Raw genomic sequence first — 15353 nt, 5'->3', positions numbered from 1 at the left:
ATCATGTGATTTTCATGATTATTATTTATTTTGCATCCAAAGTTTTTAAGCAAAACATACAACTGCCAAATGAAGAGGCAAATTTGAAGTTCTTATTGTGATAAATGTAACCTTTTTAAATTAATGCAAGTGTAAAAAGCTGATATTAGTTGGTTAGTTGGGCTATCTGCTGTGGTCGAGTCTGCAGTCAGCTGTTTGCCACATTTCACTCAGAATGAGTGGCACTCCATTAATTTGTTCGTCATAGTGTCAGATGGTAAATTTTTGAAAGTTTTTTCAGACCTTGTTATACCTTGATGTCTGTAACCGACCCTTTTATAATAATGAAAAACTTATTTTCTTATTTTTTAAAGCAGTTGACTTGACCCCTAACATCTGAATATTGTTTTTATATCTTGTCTGTAGAGCATCAGAACTATTTCGGGGTGGATGAGAATCTGGGACCAGTGGCGGTGAGCGTCCGCAGGGAGAGGCTGGACGATGGGAAGGAGAAAGAAGGCATGCAGTACAACTACCGGATCACCTTCAGAACCAGTCAGGTAAAAATCAGCCTGTAATGAACCAGTGGATGCAGGGCTGAAATAATGTATTTGCAAGAGTTAGAGAAGGTAGGCATAACAAAAGATGGATATCTTAAAAGATCAGTTTCTAAGTACTTGAGTAGCTTCTTTATCAATTACATTTTTACTCATATTTTATTTATTTCCTTATTAAACAGCTACTTTTTACTTTTTACTTCAGTAAAAATATGTTGAAGTACTCTTAACTCAAACATAGCGGCAATGATCCAGCCAAATTTGCAATACTGTAATTCCTCAACACTTTGTGTTATCTGAAAAATTCCAACGGTTTCCAAAAGGGGAGACTTTGCTCTTTCCAGCCATTATTGGGTTATTACGGTAATTTCACTACCGCCGCAGCAGGGAGTGAAATTAGTCTCTTTTAATAGACAGTAAATTGCAAAAATAACTTGCTAGACATTGAAAGTTTCAGTTGTTATGGACAAATGGGCAAATATATTTACTCACAGGACTTTTAAAGAACTACGTACAATAAAAATAAGCAAAAATATCCAGGCAGAGACTTAGGTCTAATAGGGTTAAGTGAAATTTCTGGGTAGTCTACCCATGTCTGGTTAAAGCAGAAAAGTTCACTTTAATTTTCAGACATTGACAAAAATTGTATTTTATGCAGTGTATGTCTGATGTGCAATGTAAATCTCAGGATATGCTACCATGGTAGAAGTCTGCATATCAAACTCTGGTTTCACTTTTGATTGTTGGAAAGTTCAAATTTAGTGGAATCAGAAGGCACATGCTGCAAAATCCACTTTTTACTTGCAACAACATGTGTATTTCATAAGTCATTGCATTCGGCATGTTAAGGTCAGCCAGCTTAGGGCTCAGTCATGCAGTGAGAGTAGATCTGCTCCGAGCTCCTCGATCTGCTCCAGCCGTCCTGGTCGGTCATGCAGGCACCAGAGCTGTCAGTTGGGTTTGGTGGTGATCATATTCACTTTCTTGCTGTCTTTAACACACGACCGAGCTTGCACACACATGCTCCCACGATGTGATTAATCCAAGAACTGAGATGCACAGCCTGGCGCAGCGAAAGCTTTCCTTGATTGATGCTGGTTGGTCTCACTCACTGAATTATTCAGGTGCAACAGATGTGTCAGGCAGGGAAATGTCACCGATATCCAGCACCGTTCTGGATTTGAAGCCAGGCGGCCATGAAGCAATGTATCTGGGTCATGGTGGCCATGCAGGCTGCATCCAGACAATGTTTTAGCTTCCTAACCACTAGAGCGTCTGTTTGAGTTAATTCCTCTCATTTAGCCCCAATGCCCTCTCTGACTGTCTGCACCGCTGCCTCGCTCACTCTCCCTGCCGCACTAAGTCTGTTAAGTAATCTGCTTTTCAGAAAGCCTCTCTGTCAGATGGCCATTGACTGCTGACACTAATGTCCATAGTCAGTGTGGACAGAAATGGGATTTATGGGTGTAAATATGTCTTTGATGTTCCAAACAACAGCATGGGTTTACAGACTGTGTGTTTTTTTCTACTAATGGGGTTAATAGTGGAAGACCACTCAACGTGTATTGCCTGGTTAGTCTGTGTTAATTATTTAAAATTTGAGTCCTTAATGTAGTTTGGAGGCATCACAACGGATCAACCAGCCAGAATAACAGGGCACAGCACATATAACAGAAGAGCCAGAAGTTACATACTGCATTTCACCAAATAAATCTTGTTTGTTTATCTTTTCCGCCAGTTGACGACCCTCCGTGGAGCCATCCTGGAGGATGCCATTCCATCCACGGCGAGGCATGGAACGGCCCGCGGCCTGCCGCTTAAGGAAGTGCTGGAATACGTCATCCCTGAGCTGAACATCCAGTGTCTGAGGCTGGCCCTCAACTCTCCCAAAGTCCCAGAGCAACTCCTCAAACTGGACGAGCAAGGGGTGAGTGGACTCATGTCATGTTTCAGACAGGGGTTAAGATCAGAGATGGGTAGAGTGCCCAAACATTTTAGTCAAGTAAAAGTAGAAATAACATTAGAAAAGCAAACGGGAAGTCTTACTTTAGCTTAAAGTGTAGGTGTGTCTGTAGCTACTTCTCCATTGCAAATGAGCACGAAACGTTGCCAAACTGTTTCACAGTCGTGGTGTTTTGATTAAATAAGAAATGCAGTTAAAATTACACGTGAATAAGCTTGTTCACTTAATAAGTCGTTAAGAAAACATGATCCTCCAACTACTTCTTGTCGTCTTCTTTCTTCATGCTTTGGCAACGTCCAGTTGTTGATCATGTGACTCGTGTGATACGAACAAAGTGTTTCTACTTCAGTTTTGCTTAATTAATTGAAATCCGACAATCTTTGCAATTATCAATAGGATGTATTTGGCGCCCCTGTTGTGATCGACTGTAGCTGCAAGACTAGTGAAAACGTCTCAATTGTATTACCTTATTTTCATTAAAAAGAGGTTAATGTGGTGCTTTTTATTTTAGAAGATGGAGGGTGTCATCTGGAAGTCTTTCTCCTTGAACTCCTAATAATGCTGAAGGTTCTCTTCAGTCACAGGTGTCAGACGGATTCATTGCCTGATCTCAAGGCCTTTAATTTCTCATCTAATGAAACTACAAGACGGCAGTGGGAGTGGGAGCATTAGCCATGTTTTACTATCAGGAAATCTGCTGCTTATTAGTCTAATTGCATTCATTAGTGCGTGCCCATCATTCTAACTGACAAGGGAAAGGCTCTCATCATGAAAAGCTCCACCAAGCCCACCTTTGTTTCTTTAGATATTTTTTTTTTACACATTTATTCAAGAGCAGTGGAGAGTCCTTTCTAAAGCAAATGAATATCAGTCGAATTTACAGATTTTGCATATGATTACCCTGTTAAATGTCATTGGAAATGAGCAGCTTTTCTTTGAAATCTGCAGACACATCATAGAGAAACTGACAAATCCATTAGGAAAGGGCAAAAGGTGATGAGATGTTATAAGGAAATATATTCAAAGGAGGAGAATGCAAGTTAATTAGGGTTTGAAGCTCTTCCAGATGACCTTGATCTTTTACACACTTCAACCCAAAAAGTCCAGTGAAGCTAAACTTTATATTTAGACAGTAATATTTTTTGTGATTCAAATGTATAATCTTGTCTTGAGTCCCTCTAATTACGTCGACCCCTCTGCAACTTTAATCTATTTATGAGAAAAAAGTCAGTATTGCACCAAAAGAGTAAAATATTTTACTCCACCTTTTCTGGAAAGTTGAATTTGTGGTTTTTTTTTTTTTACATAAGTGATACTAGGCTATGTTTTGTTGGTCAAAACAGCTGTATGTTTAATGTTTTTCCTCGCTGAGTGAGTTAGAGAGCTGTTCTCAATATCTTTCATGGTCAAGAGGAATCCTCTCCTGGCTTTTAGTCTCTGCTGTAATTTTTCCAAGACTTAAGAAAAAACTGATTCAGATTTCTTCTTATATGCTCCAATGACTGAACTGATTATGCACAGATGGCCTAGAAAAAGCATAAATCTGTTTAATCTGAGATGAGCTTTTCATTAACGGAGATCACAAATTGCATTTATTTCTAAGGTATTTAAATATATTTAACATTTTCTATTCAAAATATTTAGCACTCGTATTTTCCAAAACATTTATGTAGTTACTTAATTGTGCAAACTAAATTAGTGAGTGCAATGAATGAATGTTGGAATAAACAATGCAATTTAAGAAATAATTATAAGACAGACAAGAAGGGAAAATAAATACATGAATGAGTGAAAAAAGGAAAGTAAATGAATGAATAAGTGTGTGTACAAACTCCCTATTCATGTTGTTTTTCGCTTGGACTCTCAGCTTAAAACAGAAACCCTCACAGCTCAACTCTTACGTATAATTTAAATTTAAATATGATTTGTTGCTCCAGTTCAAAAGAGCAATCTACCACCTGCTAGGGTTGTTGTTGTTGCAGTGCACTAAGTTGTATTGTTATATGTGGAAATTGAACCTTTCAGATCGGTGACCGCGATGGTTTCTTTTCTGGTATCGTTCCAGCTGAAGGAATCTGAAAACCAGTCGTCCTGTTTGTCCTGTTTAACAGAAAATGAGTCATAGATCGACAGACGTGGAGCCATAAGTGTTTGAAAAAATGTAAACAGATCCTTCATCTATCAACATGTCCATCTCAGGCTGTGTTTTGAATTTATTCTGTAGTTCAGGAACAACTCACACTACTTGAGCTAAAAAAAACCCTCACAATTATTCAATCCTGTCCTCAGACGAAGACGTTGCTCTTCAACTCTGGTTCATCTTACAAAGATGCAAAGATTTGGTTTTAAAGAATCTGATAGATAAGTGCTTCTAAGAGTACAAAAAGAAACTCTTCATCTAACCCTTAGGATCCTAAAACAAATGATAACCTTCAGACAGTCCTTTACCCTTTAGAAAAAGAGCATAAGCTTTCCATGAATCCTTCAAAAAAAAAAAAAGCCTTCAGAGTTGATGGTCAAACTCTCAGAGCCTCTCAGGAATTTAGACTCAAAATTAAAATGCTTACGTACCAAACGTTTATTAAACGTTTATTAAGTACGTTTTCAAGACAGTTGTGACATGCGAGACATTAAGCATCACTGAAACTGAGGCATGACGCCATGTCTGCTCAGTCACAACATGGTTTGAGGATGATTTTATTTATTTTTAGACAAAGCAAAGATTTTATCGCCATCCTAATCAGATTCCCATCAAAAGGGACTCGACGGAAATGTTTTGTAAAAGAAGGATGTTGCTGCAAAATAAATGCAGATATTTAAAAATATTTGTGGCCATGGGGTTAGATGTGCGGTTTAGTAGCGTAGCACAGCTTTCTTCTACAAGGAACAGGGCAAACCTGAAGGTCACACCCTTGGCTTGCTTCTGGTGGGAAGGTTTTTTGGAGCTATTATTCCATGCTTTTTGCAACATAAGTAGATTGCAGTGGAAGCAGATGTCACATTAGTGTTGCATGCACTGCCAGGCCAATGCTGTATCCCTCAGGTGCCTCATGACTGTCTCCAGGGACAATGTTGCCCTCATTTCTCCATCCACTCAGTAAGAATGCAGTATTTGTGTTGTGACTTTTAAAACCTCCGTTAAGATGGTTTTGCAGTTATGTTGCAGAAATGTTCCTGGATTAAAATGTCCTCACTTCCTGTTAAGGAGCTGATCTGTTCCAAGAAAGAGATGTGAAATATTCATTAAAATATTTTACACATTTTGTCATCTTACAAAAACAAACATAAGTGTGTTTAATGGCGCTTTTAATGTGATTATCCATCAAAAAGTATTGCAAAATTGTAAAGTGGAGAATCATTAGAAAATAATAATGATTTTTTTTATAAATCACAATTTCGCGTGTATTTATATTCAACCACTTTTACTTGAATACTCTTAAGTCAGACTGCATTTCATGAATTAAAAAATTTAGCTCACCAAAAAAATTATCAATTAAAATTAAAGTCAACAACAGAAACTGTTAGATACAAAACAAAGCATGTCTCTTTAAATGTTATAATAGAAAGAACCCGATCCTCTCACCTTTTCTGATTTAAAGAATTGGTTAGATATAGTAAGTGTTTTCATAGAAAGAAAAAAAACAAAATCCTGTTCTAATGGCAAAGAATATGTTTTTAACATTTAATTCAATTAAGAATTTGTAGATTGGATCATTTTCTTCTTATAAGGTGACAAATATTTGCTTTCAGCAAACATTTAGTTAAAAAAAAGTGCAACAAAGTGGTGTGGTCAGATGAGGCCAAAATTGATCTTTTTAGTTTACAAAAAGTTAATTGCAAAAATGTCACACTTGAAAACATTCTTCCAACTTCCATTATGCTGTATTAATGCAAAGGAAGTTTTCTTTTGTTTTCTAAGTACACACAACTTTGGTTGATATGTCACCTAAAACTTAACTAAAACACTTTAAAGTTGATTTGTTTTTATGAGACAAAATATGAAAAAGTTTGAGGCAGCTGTATCTGTTGGAGAGTTGCTGAATTTAGCTGACCTGAATCCACTTTTCAGGCACCGATGTGAAAGTCCTTCATCCATTCTGTAAGGATGTGCTGGAGGTTAAGTAAGTCCTTATAATTCCAAATGAAAAATAGAAGACCACATCATTGCACATCATGCAGTTTCCACTGAGCTTGAAGGTATAATAGCTTCCCATCACGGCGGGAGCTTCAGCACGGAGCAGACTTGCTGATAGAGGAGTCACCATGACAACCGTGAGGGGAGCACGCCAAGAACTGATAACCTGTAACGGGGGGAAAGGGACGCTTCAAATTGGTTTCAGTCTATAGATCATTTATTTTCCTTCACAGTGAGGAAAACCTTTTTGGTCTTGCAGATTGGCATTTAGCTGGAGGGGTCAGGCTGGAAATATTGGACTGCTTGCACCAATCCTTAAATAAAAATAAGGATATGTGCTAAAGTTGGCAAAGTTTACGGTAATAAATCCACGTCCACTGCCCAATGTATCTAATTCATTCCCTCGTCGCTCCACAGCTGCACTTAAGTTGAAGCTAATAGCGCGGCTTAATTTACGCTCCGGAGAGCTCAAAGCCCGGCTTCGTGAGAGGGGATTTCATCTCTCCCCTCGAAGGGATGTAAAGGCCTTAACTTGAGCTGCAACATGATGGAAAGGAGAGACTCGCCTCTGTTGAGTGTGCAACATCTCAGCAACAGGAAGTGATATAGTAACTCTGAGGTATTTGTGTGTGTTCCAGCTAAGCTTCCAGCACAAGGTGGGGGTTCTTTACTGCAAGGCGGGCCAGAGCACGGAGGAGGAGATGTACAACAACGAGAGCGCTGGCCCGGCGCTGGACGAGTTCTTGGATCTGCTCGGCCAGCGGGTTCGCCTCAAGGGCTTCACGAAGTACAGAGCCCAGCTGGACAACAAGAGTAGGAAAAAGCCTGTTGCATAAACTTAAAATGTGCAAATGTATAAACCTGCATGAATGATTTGTAGCAGCAGAAACCATTCTAGGGTTATTAACTGACATTGAAAAAGCATTTTTGTTAACTGAAATAAATAAAAACAGTAATTAAAAAACTATAACAAACTACATAACTAATAAAAATTACGTTGAATCTAACTGAAAAAAGGAAACACACTCTAAAAACTAACTGAAGTCAAGAAAAAGAAACTCACAATGAAATAAAACTGTTATAAGAAAAACCCCAAAACTATTATAAATCCATACCACATCACTTTATTTCTAAAGCACTTAATATTCAACATAGCGGCTGACCAAAGTGCAGTACAAAAGTAACAAAGAAGAATAAGAAAATATGGTAAAACTTTATTTGATGGGGTGTGCATAAGACTGACATGACACTGTCATAAATGTGACATTACATCTGTCATGAAGATGAAAGAGTCTTCATGAATGTTTATGACTGTTGTCATGAAGTGTCATTCGGTAAACAATGACACTTTTAATGCAAAGTTGCTTGACACGAATGACACAGTCGTAACCATTCATGAAGACTACTTCATGGTCATGACAGATTTTATGTCATATTTATGACAGTGTCATGTCAGTCTTATACAAAACATCATAAATTCAAGGAAGGAGTGCAACATTGAGAGACAGATGCTAGCTCACTTTGGGTAAAAAGCCAAAGAGAGAAAAGGTATTTCCATTTTTAAAACCTGTTTGTTCTTCATTTGTTTGTGTGCAGCTGACTCAACGGGAACGCATTCCCTGTACACCACCTACAAGGACTACGAGTTGATGTTTCATGTGTCCACCATGCTCCCCTACACACCCAACAATAGACAGCAGGTAAACTTTGTGCTTTATTACCTCCACTAATCACAACATTTGCTCTTTTGCGTGGAGAATCGCCATATAATGGCTTTAACAAGACCCTGGGCAGCTTCTCTGCAAGGATCTTCCAGTGCTGACTTTTGCCAGCCGTCCCTAGAGAGCCGTTTTGCCATGGTAATAACCTATTAGCTGAAAACACGAACATTGCCATGGAGACGGTGCCCCATAGTTGGATTTTAATCAGAGCTTCCTCATGGGATGGACCTGCCGCTGTAGTAGACGAGCCTCTTTCTCTTTGTGAACAAGTGGGATTAAGTGAATGTAGTGGCTGATGGGCAAATGGTGGCTAGTAATGCATAATTGACAGTGTTTCAGTATGTTGTTGTCTGTGCTAATGTATGGAAGTGCCTTCTGAGCCCTTAATAAAGCCTCTAGACACAGCCATGTAAAAGCATTCATTTTGAATGGACTCAAGGAGGTTAAAATGATGGAGAGAAGCAGTGTAATATGGTGGAAACCAGACTGTCAAGTGCATCTTAGGCATGTGATTGATAGAGAGAGGTTTTCCTTCCTTGGATTGTATTGACTGTTTGCAACTACGTCATTTAATCATGAGGCACCGTGATGGACGTCGGAAGTGAGAGATGGTAGTATTGAACAGAGCGACTTCTTCATGATGCAATATTTGATATGTTTCTAATCATACTTACTTATAAAGTATACGATCATTACGATCATTAATCTTCCTACCTTGTAAAAAGTGTCAGCTGCAAATCCGCGGTTACATTGAGGGCTGACAGTCATTCTGATTGACGGCTGCTATCCATCGCCGCCGTATCATTCCTAACTTTAAAAGTTGTAAAATATAATGACAAGTTTGGTTTGTATCCTTTTCTGTTTGTGCAGCATCATATGATCCTATGTTTTTAAAGTGAAACCAACTAAATGAAAGCAATATTAGGCCTCCACATGCGCATTTTGACAGGCTTTACAGGAGCGCATCAGTTGTTTTGACGTCCGTCATGGCGTCTTTCGAAGAGAATGACGTCACGTGCAAAGGATTCATAGTTGGATAGTTTAATTTAATCCCTTTGGGTAATCGTCCAGCATCCTCTACTCTATCCCATTTCACCTCTATACCCTATAATCCTGCTTGTTTCGGGCTCTTTCTGACACTCTCAGGCAATCACATTCCAGACAGAATGAGGTTAAGTGTTTGTGTTGACCATCAATACATGCTGTCATGACATTTTTATTTCTAATTAATCACTGAATTGCACAATCTTGAAATACCGTTTTTCATCGCCTCACTCTGATTTTTGTCTTGAACTTTGAATGTTTTTCTATAAAGTTGGCCTCTTTCATCATGATAACAATTGTTTTTATTGTGTTCTTTTAATACTTTTCGCAGTTATTAAGGAAGAGGCACATTGGCAACGACATCGTCACCATAGTATTCCAGGAACCGGGGGCCCTTCCCTTCACTCCCAAAAACATCCGCTCCCAGTTCCAACATGTGTTTGTCATCGTCAGAGTCCACAGCCCCTGCACTGATAACGTCTGCTACAGGTAAATGCAACAAGCGTGCACTTTGCCTGCAAGCTACTTTATTTTATTAGGCAAGGAAAGGACGCAGGGAAAAGAAAGAGAGAAATTGTGCAGAGTTGAACCCTCTATTAAGAAGCAAACTCATATGCTCTTGACAATTAAGGAAGATGGGTTTTATTATTTAAAAAGGGCTTTGCGAAAAGGAATTCTTGCCAAATTGCATGAAGACATTAAATTTGAAAGCGTAATAATAATAGCTTAGTGTGCTCCTTCTGTGGTTTCTGTCATGGCTTTGTAGTAATATCCACAAATCACAAGGCTCTTTTGATGTGTTCGGTGATGATACAGTTGTTATCTTCAGAGACACCTTTAAATTACGACTTGGAGCTCTGCTTCGAACGTGTTTGTAGGCAAAGAAGACTTTCACTAATAACATAGAACAGAGCAAATTTATTCTCTCTCGCTCATTGGAAAAGTAAAATCTTGAACTTATCATTTCAGAACACAAATTACTGTTCATTCAGGGGTGTTGCTTTTTAAAGGGAACCTATTAGGCAAAATTAACCTTTTGCATGTTTTTGTACTTTTATTTAGGTCTCTACTGCTTCTAGAAACAGCCAAAGTACATAAAAATATATTTTTTTGGCAATAAGTTAATGTTTTTTTAGTGTCTGGATGAGTTGTTTTGGAATGTACAGTAATGTCACAAAACTGCAGGCACTGTCCCTCACTAGCAACCCCAGCGAAGCCTAGCCCGTTACCTAGCAACACCAGCGAAGCCTAGCCCATTACCTAGCAACCCCAGCAGAGTTCTGCCCGTCACCTAGCAACCCAAGTTGCGTTCCAGCACATTTGCTCAGCTTATTTGGATTTAAAGTGACATGAGCTCAAAATAGACAGAACTGACCAGACTAACGTCTCATTATCTCAGAATGATTTTGTACAAAAACTTTAATGAACATGTTTTATTTAGACCTTAGAACTATTCCAATTTGTTCAAGGAAGCATAATAAGTCATTTTCCTGCCTTATTTTCCAGCGTCGCCGTATCCAGATCCAAAGACGTGCCTCCGTTCGGACCCCCCATTCCCAAGTCCGTAACTTTCCCAAAGTCGGCCGTTTTCAGGGACTTCCTGCTCGCCAAGGTCATCAATGGCGAGAACGCTGCTCACAAGTCGGAGAAGTTCAGAGCCATGGCGACTCGTACGCGACAGGAGTACCTGAAGGACTTAGCTGAGAACTTTGTCAGCACAGCTACTATAGACTCAGCCGTCAAATTCAGCTTCATTACGCTCGGAGCAAAGAAGAAGGAAAAAGTCAAAGCCAGAAAGGAGGCGCATCTGTTCAGTGTGGGAGCCATCACCTGGAGCGTCTGCGCCCGGGACTTTGGGCAGTCGATGGACATTGACTGCTTGCTCGGTATATCCAACGAGTTCATTGTGCTCATTGAAGAGGAGTCGAAAAACGTAGTGTTTAACTGCTCATGTCGCGATGTCATTGGATGGACCTCAGGGATTATGAGTATTAAAATCTTCTATGAGCGCGGGGAGTGCATCATGCTGTCTGCCCACGACAACTGCGGCGAGGACATCAGAGAGATGGTGCAGCGACTCGAGGTAATACCCTTAAAAACTCATCTCTAATAATCTGAGTGATCTTAGAGGTCGTAAACACTGCGGGATTAGAATCATCTTGTGGCAAAATACCTTCTTCATCATACTTTAATCCACTGCCTTCTGTGTAAGTCTGAAATCGCACCATACAAACATTTCAGTGAACACAAGTATTAATATTCGGCTTTAGAACTGCACAACCCTCTTATAAAAGGAGTAAATTACTTAGCATTGTCTCTGACTGTGGATAATTGTGGGTTTCATCATTTTTCTTTCAACATAATGAACAAATTACAGTAAAAACAATTCAGTTCTTTGCAGGGGGGTGCCAAACTGTGCACTAATTGTTCAAATGTGCAGCCCACATTTTAGTAACGCTTAAAAAGGAAATAATTGGAACGATGCTAGCGTTTAGGGGTTAGTATTCAATTTGCCTTTAGGTTTTTCTTAAGGAAGGTAAAGAATAGCAAAGAAATTTGAGTATGGGAAACAGCTGGACTTTATTCCTTACTTTCTGTTCCCTTTTCTAAAAGTTAAATAAATTACTGTAATAACAAAGGGATATGTTACACTTTAGATCACAATCTGTTTCTCCTTCAGATGTGCTTTAGACTACTTCGTGTTGTCAGAGAGGTTCTGCAAAAGTGATTTATTGAATCTGCAGGTTAGGTAATAATCAGTTCTAGCTGTGGCTCATGAAAATAAATAAAATATTGCATTATTTACAGTTAACTTATGATTTAACATGTCTACATTTCATTTTAGCTAGCCTTTCCTGCCTTAAATAATGACGTCATCAATTTAAAAACTGTCTTTTGTATTTAATCAGGTTGTTTTTATTTGATATTTACATTTCTTTGATGATCTGAAACATTATGGGATTAAAGCAAAACAGATGCCTGATCCAGATTCAGCCTGTACCATGAAAGACAGACAGAAAGCTCAAAAGGAATATAAAGATACATTTAGCCTTCCTGTTATCTTCTGCTGCTAGCTCTGTTGTCTTTTTGAATAGAAGAGAAGGTATAATTTTTTACTTATTGTAGGTGTTTTCATTTTCATATCTGGAAAAACTCAGATATGAAATAATGAAATTACCAAAACTCCAAAAGAATGAGCACTTGGTGTAGCTTAGGTCTCTGTTTTAGCATTCTAGGTAAACAACAGACTCACTTCTAGAGAAAACATAGTTTCCTTGCCATCTCATTCATACCAAAAATAGCTAACGTTGAGTCTCTTTACCTCAGCAAGAACTTATTAACTAATTGAGTAACTGGTCAACTAATTTGTAGTGCTTTTGAATTTTTTATTCATGCTAGCTTTCAGAAATGGAAATCTCTTCTCCTTCTCGGTGTTCTTGCAGCGGTTGGCTGGATGGCCAGCAGCCAGACGTCAGCTGGGTGGCACCGAGAGTGAGGTTTCAGACTCTCTCATTTCCAAGCAGCCTGTAAAATCTGTGGAGGGTGTTGGTCCGTTACAGGATGATGACTGCAAGTGCTGCTTGATTAAGTGTTTAAAAAAACAATTTTTCTAAGCAATGGAAAGGAGGTTTCCTGTGGTAGTTTTAGTCAAAATGTCAAATAAATAAAAGGACTGGGAAGCCGTTTCCTTGCGCAGCATGAAGGGAGCAGTCTGTCATCAGAAAGACCCTGTAAATCTCAGTTTTACACTCATTCCTCGTGGAAAAATGACTAACTCAACGTTTAGTGGTTTCACTGGAATAATTGTGGTCTCTTTGTGGTGAAACAAAACGTTTTCGCCTGACCGACTGACTTGTTGCTTTGTTTTCTTTATCAGGTCAGCAGTATTACTGCATGTTTAACCTGACATCTCTCCCGTCAAGTCCCATATGTGTTGCAACATTACACCGTGCTTCCCCTGTTTAGGGTTTGGTTCCAGTCAGCGCTCTGAGAGAAAGCTGCTGCTTGTGTTTGTGGCTTTTAAACAGGAACTCCAGTACGGAGGCCCCTGTGGGACATGGGGGATTTTTTTTTTCTTTTGCGGTCTCTCGCAATAATGTACTGATCAGTTCATGTGGCATAACTGAATACTGAAAGTCTTTCTTTCGGTGTCCACCATATTTTCTACTATAATATTAGGTTTTCATAAGGTTTTTCCATGTATTGATATCTCGTTTGTGAAATATCTGATTGGATTTCTATTGGGATAGAAATCCATACTTCCAATATATAAACAGAAACTTTCTGCAAGAAGGAAAGAAAGAAAACATACATCTAAACTATTTTGACTATTTCTGAGTTATTTTCATGGGGTAATAAAGTCATCTGACAGTTTTATGTATTTTTTGTGTTGGGAGTCTGAATGGTTCATAAATGGCCGTTTTTTTTATGTCCAGCTCCATCTCAGTTTTTTGCACCAAAGAGTTAAGAATATAAACACCTTTTCACTGAGGTTCTTTATATGTGTATATATTTGAAATTTTAAATTGACATTTGTGACTAGACTCAATATAGATCAGCTTATCGGTATTGCGAGGAAACGCAAAAGAAAAAAGTTTCCCATGTCACCTTTGGGGTTCCATAACTCCAGAAAGGATTATAGATTTCACACCTTTATTTTTATTTTTTTTAGCTCGTCACTTTGAATCCACAAAGGCTTATAGTTTACATCGCAAGTTAATAAGAGGTAAACCTTTAGGAGATATCATTGCATTTTCATCTACAAGCAAAAAAAATAAAAATGCTGCCGCTGTCACTTCCTGTCACTGGCGGCTCATTTAATTGAATGAAAGATTACTAGTGAAACAGTTTTCTGCCGCTGCTGAACTGGAGGACGTGTGGGTGCAGGTACAGAAGGAGGCGGCTTAAAGAGGACACCAACCCAGTTTTTACAGGGGGAGGAGTGGAAACAGACTCAATTTTGGCTCTAACAGACTAAAAATAGAGGCCATTTGGCCTCATACTGCTTCACTCCCTTTAAGAACTTCCCACCAAGTCCTCTTCTCCCCTTCTTTTAAGCAAAGCCCTGGCCTCCTCTGTGTGACATTGTGAGATTTTGGTACAGACATCTGTTACTTCAAGTCTGCAAGCACATGACGCCGTGCAAACATTTGCCAATGCTCCTTGATTGCTGGACTTTTTGATTATTATTATGAATGAATTTTTTACATCGCATCAGAGGATTTCTGGTTCACTCTTTGGAGAATTGTTTTAATTCAACCAGAATTTAGGGTTATAGAGCAATGTTTCCCAACACTGGCCAACCTTATTTTAATAATAGCTATTTTAATAATGGCTTATTGACAGGCCTTTGCTGAACTGCAAGGTGTGTTAAAGCAGGGAGATATCTAAATCATTCAAGTGCCTTGAGGATCGTGGTTGGGAGGGACTGTTATAACAATTAAATCAGACTTACCTTCATTTAGTTGTTTTTTCTTTAGAGTTATTCAGACGTTGACTTGCTAGTGCTTTTGATTACTGTCTGGTTGTGAAACCCAAACAATCTCAAGGTTACGAACTGTTGGCTGGATCTTCTCCTTCAGGATTTTCCTGTTGGAGAGCAGAAATGAAGAAGTCCCAAGACATCACTATACCACCAAGTTTGACTGTCGGTATGATGCTCTTCTGTAAAGATGGGTGAGGTTGCCGCAAGATGTAGAAAATGTCTCATTCTGGAGTACAAAAGCGTTTGAAGCATCTTCTGACCCGTTTAGTTTGTGTCCGATTTGTTATTTAATGTATTTAAATCAGTTCATGATGTGTTGTAGCCTGCTTCATGTTGTTTGACCGGTACCATTTAAACCAGTCTTTCTCAAACCGTGGTCCCTTGACCACTGTTGGTCTCTGGGGCGCCCCCTAGTGGTCCGCGAGATACTGCATGTAAACAACCGTTTGTTTGCCGTGACGTCAACTCA

At 39.0% G+C, this 15353-nt stretch overlaps 1 protein-coding gene across 2 annotated transcripts in view; it reads left to right on the top strand.

The window, feature by feature from the left end:
* The window catches only part of sipa1l2a (signal-induced proliferation-associated 1like 2, genome duplicate a), a 120957-nt gene that overhangs the window by 49998 nt on the left and 55606 nt on the right, over positions 1–15353 (top strand). For both annotated transcript variants that reach the window (XM_088013034.1, XM_088013033.1), the window contains exons 4-9: positions 406–539; positions 2275–2463; positions 7273–7447; positions 8231–8334; positions 9731–9888; positions 10906–11482. In XM_088013034.1, the coding sequence (XP_087869160.1) occupies positions 406–539; positions 2275–2463; positions 7273–7447; positions 8231–8334; positions 9731–9888; positions 10906–11482 (1337 nt within the window). The remainder of the gene's footprint in view (positions 1–405; positions 540–2274; positions 2464–7272; positions 7448–8230; positions 8335–9730; positions 9889–10905; positions 11483–15353) is intronic.

This window comes from Poecilia mexicana, unplaced genomic scaffold (assembly GCF_051168715.1).
Source record: "Poecilia mexicana isolate PSO_F unplaced genomic scaffold, ASM5116871v1 scaffold_15, whole genome shotgun sequence".
Lineage (NCBI taxonomy): Eukaryota > Metazoa > Chordata > Actinopteri > Cyprinodontiformes > Poeciliidae > Poecilia > Poecilia mexicana.
Note: the sequence above shows the minus strand (reverse complement) of the source record. Positions and strands in the feature narration are given on the sequence as shown.